This window comes from Coloeus monedula, assembly GCF_965178545.1.
Source record: "Coloeus monedula genome assembly, chromosome: Z".
Lineage (NCBI taxonomy): Eukaryota > Metazoa > Chordata > Aves > Passeriformes > Corvidae > Coloeus > Coloeus monedula.
In genome coordinates this window covers 38,197,447-38,213,968 of record NC_138822.1, presented here as the reverse complement: position 1 = coordinate 38,213,968, position 16,522 = coordinate 38,197,447, and the positions used below count along the sequence as shown (strand labels likewise).

The window sequence follows — 16,522 nt, the reverse complement described above, 5'->3', positions numbered from 1 at the left end:
TTTAGTGTCAGCTTTTTTATTTCGGTGTTTTCCGACCTCTGTTCCTAGGTTGTAGCTGGAGGAGAAGTGAGTGTCGTAACTGGTCAGCAGCATGATCCACCTACGTCCAGTCTTTCATTTGCAGGACTAACTTCAACTGGCATTTTTCAGGATGATTTAGGGTCAGTAACTGTAGAATATACAGCCTCTGTAGCTTGTTACTTTAGATGGTATTCAGCCCATAAACCTTACAAATTCTAGCAAATAATAAATGACATTTTTGGCTTTATCATGAGTAACATATTCGGTAAGCATGGGACCTGTGGGCCATAGGTCCTCTTCTACATTTTTCATGATGCAGTTTGCTGTGCTGCAATTTTTTTTACCCTCTGTAGAGTTATGATGTCATTTGATTTCTTCTCCAGCCTCCATTGTTTCACTGAGATTGGGTAGCTGGGATTAATTGGTACAACCAAAAATTCTCTTTCCACTGTGGTATCTGTGTTTCCATACCGTGCTTTCTAGTGCTGAGCAATCAGGAGTATCAGATGTTTCTGGTGTACAAGGTATACTACTTCTGGTATTCTGCAAGGTGCATTATGTAAACAAGTTTTGTGTAAAACTCTGTCATAAATCTGAGGCATTTTTCTTTTAGGAATGGGGAAGGAGGAAAAGGGGTTCTTTGGCCACACATACCTACTTTGAAAAGTAGAATTCCAATATTTCTGACAATCAAAGTATGTGTGGGGAAATACACCTATTAATGATATGTATAATAAACATGTACATACAAATACACAGTCATCTATTAGGAGACAAGCAATTAAAACTTAATAGCATAAACTATTTGAGCTAATTTTAGACATTACAGGATTTTTAAAGTAGATGTTATAGAATCTTTAAGTACTGGCATTGCCTCTCTACTTCACTAGTAAGCACTGTTGGTGGCACATAGCAGCCATAACTATGTCCTTAGCTGTGTATTTGAAATAGCTACTTTTATATAATAACATAGGCATTAGAGAGTTTACAATGTTTTACATGAACTGAAATAGCCTGTTCTTTGTAATAAAAGTATTTGTAGTTATAGTGGAAAGGGAAACGTATTGGTTAGCTTAAAAGGAGTGAGGTTTTTTGTTGAATGTTCTATGTGTTAAATCCAAGTTCAGAAAAAATACTCTTTTCCCTTTCCTTAGACCTCCTCAGTACAAGACCATTACTCTGGACAGAGGACCAGATGGCCTTGGCTTTAGTATTGTGGGTGGCTATGGCAGTCCCCATGGAGACTTACCCATTTATGTGAAGACAGTGTTTGCAAAGGTAGGTGTAAATTTGTTCAGCCAATCCATTTATTAGTTTACTGCAGTTATTGTTCTAAATCATGGCCTGGGTTTGCATTCAAAAGAATGTTACAGTTTCTCACAGCTTTTCCTTTTTAGCGCAAAGGCTGATCAAAATGTGCTTGCAGCATTTGAAGGCTGTAATGTTCAAAAGATTGAGACTTTCCAAATACAGGTGATTCAGCCTGTAGCAGAGTCTTGTCCAGCTCTCAACACTGGACTAGTGCAAATACTTAGAAAAACAGGTCCCTTGGCTTATATTTAGAGTGTGTTTACTTCAGGTAGTAGAGGGAACTGTTTTATTGAACTCAGACTGGACCTTCAGAGAAGTTCAGATGCTGACCTGGGTTGGATAATTTGGACTGCTCTAGGAAACAGAAGAAAGTCTGAGAAAACTGGAATCACAAATCCTAAATTTTTATGGTAAATCCAAGTATAAAACTGTCTTTTGCAAAACTTGCTGGAAGGGTCTCTGGGTCTTGAAAATGTTACTTCTATGATACTAGGTTTTAAACATTATACTAGCTGGAAAAATGGGGTTAAGGGAACAAAGCAATCATATGGTTCCAATTTCTAGATGTGGAAATTAGACAGGGCAGGGCATACTGCAGCATTAGTGGTCTTTACAACAATTGGCTCTGCTTGTATTACTGAAAATCAAAAGTGTTTTAAGGGGTTTTCTTCTAAGGACTGTGTGTCAGGAAGAAAAAGAAATGCGTGAGTCTGCAGTTACTTGTTTTATTATTCCAGGGTGCAGCAGCAGAAGATGGACGCCTCAAGAGGGGGGATCAAATCATTGCTGTGAATGGGCAGAGTTTAGAAGGGGTGACCCATGAGGAAGCAGTTGCTATTCTGAAAAGGACAAAAGGAACAGTCACTTTGACTGTATTGTCGTGAACTGGCTGCCTGACGAGTTAGGGTCAATAAGACAATATTATTAGTTTCCACATAGTAAAGAGAATGGCGATGTTTTGTGTAGTCTTCTTGCTCTTTCAGCTTCACAGGACTGTGTTACAACACTGAACAAAAGCAACATTTAACCATATTTTTGTATGCTTTAGAACTACTTCTCTTCCTGTCAAAGCGCTGGGATGAAGTTATGTTAACTATGGAAACACATGGATATTTTTCCTATTAGTAAGTCACCAGGAAAAAAGTTTTCATTGATAACCGCAGAACAAAACTGAAATTACTTTGGGTATGTTGGAAAAATGATAAATTCACCAAGTCAGCAATGGGGTTGCATGGGTAGCAGTAGTCAGAAAACAGGAATAAGAAAATATTAATAAAGAAAATATTAATAAAACAGAAGTTTGGGATGTAAGAGGAAAAGTATGTAATCTGGAGGCAGATGGTTGATAGACTAGATTTCTTTTTTAATTAGATGAGTTTTAAGGTCCCTTTCAACCCAAGCCATATTATTTCTCAATGCTCCAGCAGTTTGGTGACTTGGATGGGTTATTTTGCTTGTCTGTGTGTTTAAATTTGCTAAGTCATGGTGTATCTGAAAAAAAAGAAAACTGTTTTATTTTGGCTTAGGTTTGAGAGTTTGATGATTTTGGGGAGGGGGCTGGTGGTGGTGATGGTGGTTTTGGTTTTTGTTTGTTCGTTTTTGTTTGTGGATTTTGTGGGACTTGTGCTCAGGGCTGAAAAATCCATTGCTAGTGGAAACTATTCCTGATGAATAAGAATGCCCAGCAACTGCAGTATTAGAAGAACTAGACTATTTAATAGTAATATTTTATAGTCTATATGGGTGAAAACAACCTTCCGAATATGAAGTGTCTGTGAGCAAAGGTGGTTCTCTTCCAACATACAAGACTACCTTAGAGGCTCAGCACAGACATTTCTGCAAGCTGCTTGAATCAGAGCCGGGAACAAACTGCTCAGAGCAGGTCTGCCTAGCTGCAGCAGATGTCTGGCTATTGCCAGTGTGGAAGAAGCTGATGCTATGGTGTTGCTGCCATTATCAGTAGCTGCAGAGGTAGAGTCCTCCTTGAACTGAGTAATGGGTTGAGGATGGGTAAAGACCTGAAAATTCCTCACAGTGGAGGTGAGTAGTAAGACAGCAGTGGAGGTTTGCATCAGTAATGAGCAGAAGAGGAGATTTTACAGCTACAACAATTATTTTGGGGATATTAATTTTAGAGGCACAGATAAAAGTGTCTAGTAAGTACAATGCAACCATGCTGCTGTTCTTTGATCAGCAGTGTGGTCAATAAATGCATAACTTTCTCATCACTAAAACTTTATCTAAAAACTGCACTCAAGGAAACACTTAGCTGATTGTAACCTGCCTGCCTTTGCCTGCCGTGCTCTTAGGAATCTGGCAGATAAAGCATGCTTTTCCCATGATTTCTTTTCCTGAAGAAAAATTCAGCTGAGTCTTTTGAGAGAGGAAGATACCAGGCTAACTAGTATTCTATTTAGCAGCATGATTCTTTGTGTTAATTAGCAAAAATGGAGTTTTAGCCAGAAGGCCACCATCTCAATTATCACTTAAGAGAAATATAAGCTGAAAATGCAGGCAATGGTCAGGCCATTATTAGGGGATAATACAAAAGATTAGCATTCATTTTAGTGGGTCACAAAAACAGTATTAGGAGTGTCTGTTAAGTAGTATTAACAAATTGATAGCTATGTGTTAGTGAATTAACAAAAAACCCCACTCCCTTTGTCTTTTTAACTGTTACACTGTGGTAGGCTAAGATGCAATAAACCAGATGCTACAGTTACTGGTTGCTGCTGTTATTGAATTGCTTTTATACTTATTCCTTGCATAGAGTGAGAAATGCCTACATTAGAGTATGTAAAGTCACTTTAAATAGTATCTATATTTGTAACAGAAGTAGTGTACAGCTATTTTGTTACTGCTCTTGTGTCACTATGGAGGATTTAAATTAATAAATTCCAAACTGTCATGAGGAAGTAAAGTTCTGCGTGTTTTACTGGTTGCTTTACAATAGCTCACTTTCATTATTCATTCTGTTGCAAAAGATTAATTCAAAACAATTTAATAGTTTAAAAAAAGGCAATTCTCTTCATGTGAACCTTAAAGCATCTGCTAAAAATTGATTTTTTTTTTTAAGATTTTATCTTCACTTGTCAACTCTTAGCGAATTCATGAAACTAAGAAGCTGTCTTGCTTTTTTTGTAACAGAGAGCATTAATCATTGTTAAAAAAGCATTCATTCAGACATGGGACTTGCCATGAGAGAGAAAAATAGTGAGCCATGGAGCTTGGGACTCAGAGAACAGGCTCTCCCCCAAGCCCCATGCCAGGAAACTGTTGCATGACCACTGCTTAGTGGCTGCCATGCACTGGACCACGTAGTAATAAACTTTGCAGGTTTAGGATGTTTGGTTTTTGTTATCATTTGGTATTCAACGCAACTTTCCAGTCAAAGGGGTTGGTCCTGTAAGGTGCTTGGTACTGTGGCCCAGTTCTACCCAGTTTTATGGTTTTTGTTACATTTTTTCCATGTGACTGTGTTACAGGTTTGGAAGGGTCTGGCGTCTTAAAGGCTCCATCGCATTGTCTGGTCAGATATCCAGCCCTTTCTTTTAACTTTGCTTAACTCTCAGCTATTCTTCATTCATTGCTGAAGGGTAATCAGAGAGGTGTTAATGTAAAGGTCTTTAATTTTAGAGTGGTATTAATGAAATGGACTGTCACTTCTTGAAAGCATGGGTCTGGACAAAGGACAACTGATTCGTAAGAATACACATATTTCACTTCTTGACAGTGAGCAGGTATTGTTGGCATGGATGCTTTTCTGTTCGTTCCTCTGTTGGATTTTATTTCTGGGTTGGCTTTATGGAAGCAGTAGTATTGTTAATTCTCAGCTGGGAGAAGGGTTGGAATTTAATAGCTGTTGCTGATCCCTTTTCCTTCACTCTATTCAGTCTCTTTTTTTAAGAAAAAAAAAAAGAAGCTGTATACTCTATAGACCTGGATGAAGAAAAAAGTGTCAGCTTTGTTGTAAGTGTCAAGAAGATGTTTTGTTTTGCTGATAGAGACTTGCAAGTAATGTGGAAGAACTTAGTACTTTTAATAGTGTTTTGCAAACAAAGCCTTGTCTCAAAGTGGGAGTGACATTGGAAAGGGACATCTGTTAGATTTCTGCACACACTTTTTCTTGCTTTTTAAAAACAAATAGTTCAAAGCATTTAAAATATTCCTGTGTAGAGGGCACTTCAGTTTCAAGCTCCAATTGAAGCTACTAATCATAAAGTTTTCACTTTCTTTACAAATGTTATTAAAGCTGTAAACAGTTTTAATAGTAAACAATATTATTATCTTTAGCATATTTGACACCTGTAGTGTGGATTTTTCTTCTTTTTTTTGAACAGGTCATCGTGCATGCTCCTCAACAGACATGTAGATCATTAATATAATGTATTTTAGTTCATAGCCAGTGCAGGGTGATGCATTAACTTGTGAAGTTTTTTCATCTGTTTTCATGGAAGTGGTAACAATGATAGGTGAGAAGATTCAACTCAAGCACCTGAGAAGAATACACCTAATGGAAAATGATGCCTAAGTAGATTGAGTAAGTAGATTTTTTGCTATGTTTTTCTTCTCCTGTCATAAAATCTTCCTAAGCTTTCTACTCCCAGGGAAAATTTTCATTTGAAATGGGTAGAAAAAATGTAGATGCTGGTTCTCTTATTTCAAATTCTAAAAGCTGCATATATCTGAGCTGAAAATAACAGAATTTTCCAAGTTAAATTGTTAATTTTCAACTGGAGATTTTTTTTGATAAGTTGCAGCAGCAAGTTGGTTTGTGAAAGTGAGGTAAACAGGTTTTCACTTACTATTTCTCTTCAGACTACTTTGTAGTCAGTCCATTGTTTTTGATCTTCATATAGGTAGTTTAAATACATAACTTTTTTTATTATGTCAAAGGAATGTTTGAATCACACACAAACACAACTTACCTGTTTTTGTGGCTGCAAGTACTGTGTTGGATTTTTTTAAATGCTTGCAGTTATATTTCCAGTTTGTCCATGGGCAGACAAGAGAAAGGTTTTTGTCTGAGAGGGGAGGTTTTGAATTTAACACTTGTTAGTATTTTCTGGTATTTCAGCCTTTGGCATTTTATTAGTTAAGACTACACTTCGTTAAGTGAATTCAGTTTAATTAAGAGTGTGCTTTGACTTACCAAGGTAGACATTATACCTAAAAGAGAGTGAATGTTCTTCTTGAGTATTTCTGTGGGATGTCAGGTGCCCTTTTGGGTCTCTCAGCACTGTTCAACAGCAGTGTCGTTTTGGTGTGTTTTCATAGTGTTTTGTTCATGCTTCTCACTGACCATAGCCACAGAAGAGGGCATGATACTAGGACTCAGAGGACTGAGGCCATGGGGTACATTTAAAAGATATGTTATCAGATTTCCACTACTGCACACCAGTTAGAGATAAAGAAGTTTCTTGTTTGAGCACCTCACACAAGTATTTAGGCTGAGGCACATGAAAGATTTTTTCAGGCTATAACTTTCAAGTACCTCCTCATGACAGGGATGTCAAAGCCACTGTGTCCAACACTTGAAGTTTTCACATTATTTGGAATTTTACAGAAAGCAGCAGGAGCAGCGTTTTGGGTAATTAGTAGGTAATAAGTTGTACTCTCTTTTGGGAGAATATTTATCTGAAACTGTCAAAAACATATACAGTTTGTTTTGACTGAAAAAAATATATTCATTACTCATTGTTAAATGTGAATATGTCTGTTGGACGTAGAAAGACAGTATTGTGGATGAGTTTTAGATAGAGAGATCTCAACACAATCCTGGTGGTTAAGGTAGCAGATGTTCACTGGAATTCCTGTTTATGACAGAAACCACTGAGGACAGGTGATAATAAAAGATGATCATATGGGAAAAGCATTAACCTTTGTTACTGTCACCAAGACCAGAAGAAGGGTAAAAGTGCAAGTACTCATATTTTTGTCTTTGTTTTGTTTTGTTTTGTTTGTTTTTAGTAAGTTCACACTAACTCTTTTTCCCAGATTTTACTTTCTTTCCCAAGTGTAGAGTTCCTCTGAAGGAAGGAATTTCAAGAGTATGAGAAGAATAATGCCTTATTAGAGGGCTAATAAGGTGTTCTTCTCATACTCTTGAAATTTTAAAAAAATACAGTGTTTCATAGATATGATTTTTCTTGCATTAGATGAATATATACACACATCGGTAGTGAAGGAAAATGTTAATATTAGAATTCTCTTGGGGAATCCAAGTAACTCCAAACCTAGTGTCTGGGCTGGAGACTTCAGTTTTGGTAGCTGGAGATTTAAGTAGGACAAGTGACACAGTTAGCGTAGAAAATCAGTGTTGTTTCATGGTGATCTTAAGCACCAAGACAATACCCGCTGCATCTGCAGCTTCTTTTTGCATGCATCTGGATGGTACACTAGTTCAATTGTCATGTCCTGGAAAAGTTAGTGTGAAGAGAAGGCCTAGGCTCCACTATTTCTCTTGCAACTCACGCTTCAATTGAAAACTAAGGTCCAGCAGCGTTTTGGGAGAACAACTGTAGGTTTTGGTCTGTATGAGAAGTTACGAGTTTTAGGTCTCAGGCAGACAAAAGCTTGAGTTGCTGTTCTGTGACAGATGTGGTGGTTAGCAGCTCACCTCTGGGTACAGCAGGCTCCAGAGACACTCCTTGATGGGACTGATGCATACTGGCACTTTTCAGTCCTGCATACCGGTGTGTACCACAGATTTCACTTGCAGTCCTGGAAATCAGAGCTTGGGTGGCCAGTTGACTCGGGGGGTTTTTAAAATTATCTAGCCTTGAGCATCTTGGCATTAATTTAAAGGTCATGTAGAGGACCTGAATTTGCTCTGCCTTTATCTCCAGTTCTACCAGGTACCTCAGGTACTTCCCTTTTTAAGCATATGCATAAGGAGAAGTAGTCCACTCAAATTTATTGTTAATGTAGATCTAGAGGTTGTCTAACTGAATACATATGTTGATTATTTCACAAGAATGTTCATGAACACATTCTCTTGGTAAGGCTTTTACAGCCTCTTTCAAAACACTGAATTACAGCAGTGATTGCCTTTGTGTTAAATTAACGAATCTTTGCAGTAAGGATAAATTTGGGCAGAAAGGAGAATTGCCTGAGACAAGGTAGGAAGCTCCTGGTCTGAGCTGATTTTCCTGTTGTGACTAAGCCTGCTCTCTGCCTTATCTCCCTAGGAAAAATTTGGCTTTGGTTTGTTTCGAATGGAAGCTGACCATCAGAATTCTATGTGTATAGTCTCTTTCCCTCTGGAAAAAGGCTTTATTCAATTGTGGTTGCTAGAGCAGGAAGAAAAAAAAATATAACCAGACCTTTGCTTTAAGTGCAGATTTATGGAATATTAACATTTAGTAGAAATAGCTCATTAACAGTTTATTGTTTGCTCTAATATGGTCTCTTCTTTCCACTCTGTAAGAGTCTCTTCAAAGTCAGCTATTTTTCCAGCAGCCAAACCATACTTGTCTGCACTTCTCCTGCTCCCATTTCTTTTGATTGGTGTGTCTGCATTGGGCTGGTGGGGGAAATAATGTGTGAGGGGAGGTTGTCAAAGGCTTTGTGTGTGCTCGTGCACATGTTTGTATGTGTAGATCCGGGAATAGTACTGTGTAAGTGGTAACTATTGGCCTGCAGATATTTCCTTCCAGGTATGTTTTTTTTTCTTACAAAAGAAATTAAAATAGGCACACTAATCCATTTTTCTATGCATAGGTTATCAAAGGATTTTTTAAAAGAGAGTAAATATTTGATCTATTTTAGTATCAGGAAAAACTGCAGCAGAGGCATTATCCGTTTCTTCTTTGTGATTTTGTGATTCCCAATGAACCTTTTTCTAACTTGAACGTACGTACATCTTTTCTATTAGCCTGGTAAGTTTAACAATGGAACACATTCCAGGTTCTGCCTTCGGAACAATGAAGTCCTATTTGAAGCTGAGAAATATTTGGGCCTGGGATACTGATGCTATGTTTGTGGGGCTAAGATCACCTCATGAAGTATGAATACACTCCAGAGTTCCTCACTGATGGAAGCCCTTTGTTTAGGCCGATGTGAAAGACCTTACATTCGTAGGATAGTTCCTTTTGTATACAGGAACTATACTCAGTTTGACTTTACTGATAGTTTGAACTCAGGTACATGTATTATTGACTCACACTGGAGTACAAACCTTGGATCTATTGGCCAAGCTAGCGAATCTCTGATCAAGCCAAAAGTGGCAACCTGAATTGGATTGATTTCCTTCTAAATATCAAGGAGGAGGTGAACCAAGCAGAAATGTTGGACAGCCAGCAGCAAAGGTAAAGCCCGTGTGCTTTTTCTCTATATTGAAACGTGGCTGCAACTGCCCTAGGATGAACTTCCAAATCAAAAGTGAATTGAATTAACAGGAGAGGGGTAAGTTAAATTAACAGGTAGCAGAAGAGGGAAAGTGCTCACCTATTTAGGCACAAATGGCATGGAGGTGGCTCTGTGAGTGTTTCTTTTGTATTACGAAACCAATAAACAAGGTATTTGCAGTCAGCTCTGGTTTCAGCTTGGGCACTTAGCCTGGGAGCTTTGGGTACTGTAGCATTATGGGAGAGGCTATTTGGCTCTTACTACCCAGCCCCACCTGCACACCTTGAGGTCACACTAGCCCTGGAAGAAGGATGTAGGTCAGTCAATAGAAGCTGACTTTTGTGTAGCTACATTTATATACATTAATAATTTTCAGTAATAGCCACTAGATAGCACTAGAGAATCAAGGTAGATCTCAAACAGCACAGGTTGCAGAGATTTCCACGAACTCAAGCACTCCAAAACAAACAACCACTGGAGCCTGTTGTTGCTGTTCAGCTCAGATCAGCAGCCTAATGAAAATGATTCAATCAGGAGGTTTTTTTTTTTAACTTCTGGAGTATTTAAAATGTCTACACTGATGTATTTCCAAGCAAAAACCCACATAGCAGTAGCTTGAACAGTTACCTTATTCTGACCCTGTTTTCAATGCTTTTGAACTTATTGAAAACCACAAGCTTCAACAAAATATGCATTAAATCCAAAATGTTTAATACTGGCCATCACAAAATGAATGCTTTAAAATAAAAATATGCCTCTAAAAATACCCATAGGGATGTTATGCTTTCCAAAACATGCCTCAAAAAATCATATCCTCAACAGAACTTATTTGCAGAGTGAATAAAAAGTCTGTCACTGTCTGTAAGTTTATCCCTTGCAAAACTATTTGCCATTTTTAGTTTTTAAAGTATAGTTTAAGGTTTTGAAGAAATCTTTACTGATTACCTTTATGAGAAGCCAGGAACTGATCTTTTAAATTTCTGCTATGACAGCAATAAGGGTACTGCTCCTACTTGCTTACTGATAGCCTTTCAAGAAGCCCCATATGAAGTTTTTTCTAAAGGGTTAGGAAAGGCATAAAGGTTTTAGGAGAAAGACGGGTTTCTGCCTTGCATGTACAGTGCATTTTCATAGGTTTTGCAGTCCTCCTGCAAACCATGTACTTAATGCACGTAAGTAATTTTGTTTTGCACATTCATAAACGGGTTTTTTGTGGCAGTTTTGAGGAATATACACAGGTATCCATGGTGCTGTGGGTGCTGTGCAAGGTAAGAACTTGGTGTCACCACTGAAAACTGCATTCCTCAATTCAGTTTCAAAGTAATTTGTAGCTGATCACAAATTCTTCTGTTATTTATTAACCAGGGTTTTATGCCCAGTGCCACATCCTCCTTTGATAATGTCTTAAAGAGTTTTTCACAAAGATCTAAAATTTGAAGTTTGATGGTCTTGAATTCCTAGAGTAATGTGTCATAAATGCTTGCCTTGAAGGGGAGATTCATAATCAGCTCAGGGCATCTGGCTCTTGTGGCTTGCCTCTAAAGTACATTAAACAGACTGATATCAAAATATGCAACTAGACTGGGGCGTATTTGCTATAGGCATGCTTCATCTTAGGTACAGGCACTTCAGAGACCTCAGTCTTGGTTGTCACTGATAGGAGCTCGCAGGAGTTCCCAGTGGACTGGGCTGATGCCTGTGTGAACTCATTCAGCCAGTGAACTGTTTCTAGCAGAAATGACAGCCTGTTATCAGGAGATGCATGGGCTGTCTTTGAGCCTTGCTTGCACTTACAGTACACCCAGAATGTCATTACCTAGCAGCTTTCTATAAATTCATCTTTTCCTGACAGTGTGTGAGAGGCACATGTTTAAACAAGATAAGAGATTTAACCGAACTGAAGGTTGATCATCTGTTTCTCCACAATTTAAATGAAGATTTTGCAGCTCTCATGTTTCCTCCCACACCAGTCCCTCAACTGCAGCTTGGAGGGCTGAACTTCCTTGGTGATAAGAGTCCATTATGTGAACATGGAGCTAAGTAAGGTTTTCAGTCACACTTTGAGGCTGCTTGAGGCATCCTTTAGTAGTTGACAGCTCTTTGCAGTTGCCAGGCCAGTAAAACAGTTCCCTACAGGACCAGGAGGTGAGCTAGTGTTACAATGCAGCTAAAGCAAGATTGGCAACTGACACTGTACTAGAAATCCTTCCAGCCCCTTTTTGGCCTTACATTTATTGCACATGTAAAACCATAGTTAAGTGTGTTATTTCATTCTCAAATGCAGCAGATTTTGCAGCTTGTTTTGCTCCAAGTGCCGGTGGCAGGGAAGCTGTTTTTGTAAGTGCTATGAAAACAAGTTCCAGCAAAACTGATCCTTATCAGGTCCCGTTGAAAAGGCTGCACATACTGAATAGTGAAACAGGCCAGTTAAATTTTAATCTGAGTTACATAAAAGATTGTTCTTAAAATGGCACATATTGACATTGTTCTCACACCCATTAACTTACAGCCAGAAGGTGAAAAGGCCAAGAGACATGTAAAAACCTCAGTGTGAATCCATCTGTGCATGTGTGCATAAGCAGCTTCTAGGAAGGGTAAGGTACAATCTCAGAAACCTTTCTGTAGCATCCTGCCTATTGCACTGTTTTGTTCTTCCCATGTGGGGTGTGGGGATGGTGCCTTGCTGACTATGAGTTATGTAATTCAATAGCTCTTTTGGGGGGACAGTCCTTATTTTGGAGACCTGTTATCAATACACTGATAGTCTTTTTCATGTAAGTTTAGAGGAGTAGCGAGGCTGTGCCCAGAAGCCTGTGTGTGGCCTGAATGGGGAAAATCCCCAAGTAAAGGCAAAGGGATGAAACACTTGGGCATAAGACAACCTGCATTTAGCTTATTAGAGGTGGTAAAATGTAGTTGAATTGCCAGCATAGAATTCTAGCCAGTTATTTTTGAAAGTATGGGCTCTTGGATGCTGTTCTTTGTGAAGGAACTGGAGTTACCACAAGAAAAGCAGTAAGTAAAGACACACATGCCTTGATAAACCAGACTACAACTCCTGGGAACTGTAGGATAGCATCAGTGCACAGTAGGAGAAATGAGAAGAGAAAGTGATGCGTTAGTTTTTGGGGTTTTTTTCTGATAGTATTTCTAATTTGTAGTCAAATTTAGGGACCGAGTCTGGAGAGCTGGCCAGAGTAACGACACGTACACTGATACGATTAAGCATCGTTCTCCCTTTGTTGTTTACCTATGCAAGCTTATATCTACTTTTGCAAAGATTCATGCCCAGTCCCTCTAGATGGCCTCTAATCAGCAGGGGAGCCGACCAGTGCATAACTTGCCAAGGACTCTCAGGGCTGCCTGCAGCCAGGGGCCAGTTCAGGGATTTTCCTCAGCAACCCTGGGTTGTCCAATCTTTCCAGGGGTATCATATGCCTCCATTCCACAAGGAATCCCTCTACAAATCCCCCATTTTCTTTTTGGGCAACCCAGGCCTGGTCAATGATCTTTTGCAGCCCCGCTTTAATGCAAGAAAAAATGCACCCAAATACTATTAAGCCTATTATGACTACAAATAGCAATCGGCAGCCTTCCACTATCAAGGTACACAGCTATCCAGTGATACCTAGGCTCTTAAGCCAATCTCTAATAGGGTTGTCTGTCTCCTGAAGGTTACACAGGCCTCTCTTCACCGCACTACTCCACCTGTCCGGGGACCCAGATGTGGGCCAGCGGCCCTCGCCCCCTTTTTACTTTGTGCCCCTCCCGTCAGTGCTGCGGCAATGACTCATCCCTGCTTTTGCAGGACATTCTGCAGCGTTGCAGTAAATGCAGCTGTTTGAGATGACTGCTCCGCACAGCTAGCGCACACAAGCATCTCGTCTACTCCTGCTCCCTGGGGCAGTGCGGCAAGGATTGTCTTAGTTTGCCTATTAGCATTTTCAAAGGCAAGGGTCAGGAACATTTGCTCTTGGAGCTCTTCAGAGAGCTCAGTTGCATCCTTCAAGGTGCTGACAGACGGTCAGTGAACTGACCATATGGTTCTGACAGGCCCTGTCGGACTGCTGCATATGGAGGAGACTTCTTCTTTTCGGGTACTGACAACAAGGCTTTGTGGGTAAGAGTCTGTGACAACTGATGAATGATTGTGGGCATGGTCAGCTGTGTCACCGTCTCTCCATAAGCCCCATTCCCAGTTAGCATATCAGCTTGGATCGCATACAGTGGGTCTTGAGTATCACCTCAGTGTTTGCTGGCTTCTTCTTGTGCTAGCCGCTTCCACATTCGCTCCCAGAGCAGGAACTGTGAAGGGGTCAACAGCAACTGTGCGATGCTGATGCAGTCATTAGGACACAGGACATCTGCTGTAAAGATAAACTGCAGGATGCTCCGTGTGGCTTCGGACTGGAGGCCGTGCATGGTGACCGCTTGCTTCGCTTGCTGCAAGATTTTCCAGTCGTGGGGCTCCCACCTTGTGGTGTCCCCCTGTATCAGTACAGGGCAGGCCAGGGCATCTACGGCTTGCCAATCTCCTTCAATGGTTGCGTTACGGACAACTCCATTCCATCTCCTTCGCAGTGGATCAGTCCTTGCCGTCGGGGCTGATGGAGGCAAGGGCTGCACCTCCTCTTGTGGGAAGGGAGGGGCCATAGGCCCTGTGCCCAGTTCTCCCAATGGGAATGGAGGAGTTCTGATGGCTGTTTTGACCAATGGGTCCTCAGGACCCCACGGTGCTGATGGTGTGGTTTCACAAGCCTTAGACTCCAGCGCATCCTGGCGCGTAGACAATTCAGCAAACTTCTTTATTACTTCATGCATTATCTCTCGGTGCTTCTCCTCTTCTTGGGGCTGACCCCTGGCAGCCCTGGCTGGCTCTGGCTCTGCGGGCGACAAAGCCGTAGAGGCTGCTTCACAGTCAGACAATGATCCGCTGTCCGGCAGAAGGGGGTAGCGCGCTGCCATTTTCAGACGGCCACTAGGACCGCTTGCTTCTCCTCTGCTTGCCTGCGCCCCGCCCCCAGAGTCAGGAGGATCTACTTCCGCTTTTGTCTGCAGTTCTCCCTCAGGATTCTGCGGGGTAACTTCCTTCCCCATCGGGTCCAGCAGCTCCTGCAGCAAGCAGAGGGTGCTGCTGTTGCCCTCATTGGTCTACCTGCGGTCAGCCTGAAGAATCGTGCAACCCTGGACTCCGCCCTGGTCTCCATCCACCGCTCCGTGAGACCCCCTTCTTTTTCTTTTCCAGGGCTGCCACCCCCCCAGCGCCTCCATGGCTGCCACGGCCACCTTCCTCTCTGCTTTCATTTCTGTGAGGGTATTAGTCACAGCTCTCCATGTTAATCCAAGAGCTTTTGCTTCTTTACCTTCCTTTCCACCCTCAGTTGTGCCAGTCTGTTTCCAATTTCCCACCACTCCTCCATCAAAAACAAAAGCGAAGTGCATTTCAAACACCCTTGTTCCTGGGCCCATGTAATTAGGGCACAGAGATCTCGATCTTATAGTCTCACCTCTCTTAGAGAGGATACTGGCTAGGAGACAAGTCGCAGCCTCGTATTCCATAGCTGTCTTACCTGCAGGGGCTTGCTTGGCCGTGCGAGCTCCGGTCTCTGGCACCACTCAACTTTTTTGCTGGGACACTCCAACTCCAGCTCTCCAAGCTCCTCACTGTTGGTGCTATGATTTGGAGTCTTGCCGCGTCTAAGCGAACCGCATCTAAGTGAAAACTAACCGCATTTAAGTGAAAATCACTCGAGTCCCTGCTTAGGCGCCAGGTGTTTGGGACAGAGTCTGGAGAGCTGGCCGGATAAATGACACGTACACTGATACGATTAAGCATCATTCTCTCTTTATTGTTTACCTATGCAAGCTTATATCTGCTTTTTGCAAAGATTCACACCCAGTCCCTCTAGATGGCCTCTAATCAGCGGAGCAGTTATACCAGTGTATAACTTTCCCAAGGACCTTCAGGGCTGCCTGCAGCCAGGTGCTTTCCAGGCTGCAGCCAGGGGCCAGTTCAGGGGTTTTTCCTCAGCAACCTTGGGTTGTCCAATCTTTCCAGGGGTATCATATGCTCCTGTTCCATAAGGAATCCCTCTACGGTCAAACCTGAAGCAAGATTTTTTCCAAGTAATTTGTGATCTTTAATATACAATTTAAAGTATTTATTTTATTTATGTAAAGTTTCTTTTCTAATTAACTTTGTTTTAAAAAGACATGGAGTTTTTGTACAAAATTAAGAACAGTTTTCTTGTGTTATAAAGTTACACTTTAGGGTATTTTAAGATCTAAGAGCAAGTAAGTTATAGTGTGCCAAACTGAGACATCATTTACATACCTGTGATGCCTATTAATCTACATCAGAGCCCTTTCATATTTACTCCTGTGTACCTCAGATGATAAAATGGCCCAAGGCGTTTGGTTACCCTTTGGTTTCAAATGCTCTTTCATTAGCATTGGATATGACTTCATTTAGATGCAGGACTGCTTCTCAAATTACCATGGGGAAATTTTTCCTTGTTTTACTTTTTGCATGGGAATTAAGTCATAATCAAAATCCCAGGAACACTGCTGTAGCTAAAAGTTTAGTCAAGTGGATTGCAGTGGCCAGCCACTGGGTGAAGTAGTAGGGCCAGGTGAGAATTATACATGCACAAACATCTGAAGTGACAGAATACAAAACAACCTCAGGAGTTGAGGGCCAAACTTAATTTCATTAACCTATTTGCTGCTGTCTTTGAGAAGACACACAACCTCCTTGTTAACTGTATTTGGTCCTCAACACAGTGTTAGCTGTGTCTTCAATGCAGTGAAGTTTCAAAATGGTGGGTCATTCAGCCCTCAT

General features: G+C 40.9%; 1 protein-coding gene across 8 annotated transcripts in view; it reads left to right on the top strand.

Annotated features, from left to right (window-relative positions):
• Positions 1-4,112, top strand: part of MPDZ (multiple PDZ domain crumbs cell polarity complex component) — a 102,806-nt gene extending 98,694 nt beyond the window's left edge. For all 8 annotated transcript variants that reach the window (XM_082301620.1, XM_082301617.1, XM_082301622.1 and 5 more), the window contains 3 exons: positions 49-161; positions 1,176-1,299; positions 2,070-4,112. In XM_082301620.1, coding sequence (XP_082157746.1) covers positions 49-161; positions 1,176-1,299; positions 2,070-2,216 — 384 coding nt within the window. In that variant the 3' untranslated portion in view covers positions 2,217-4,112. The remainder of the gene's footprint in view (positions 1-48; positions 162-1,175; positions 1,300-2,069) is intronic.
• Positions 4,113-16,522: the final 12,410 nt, after the last annotated feature.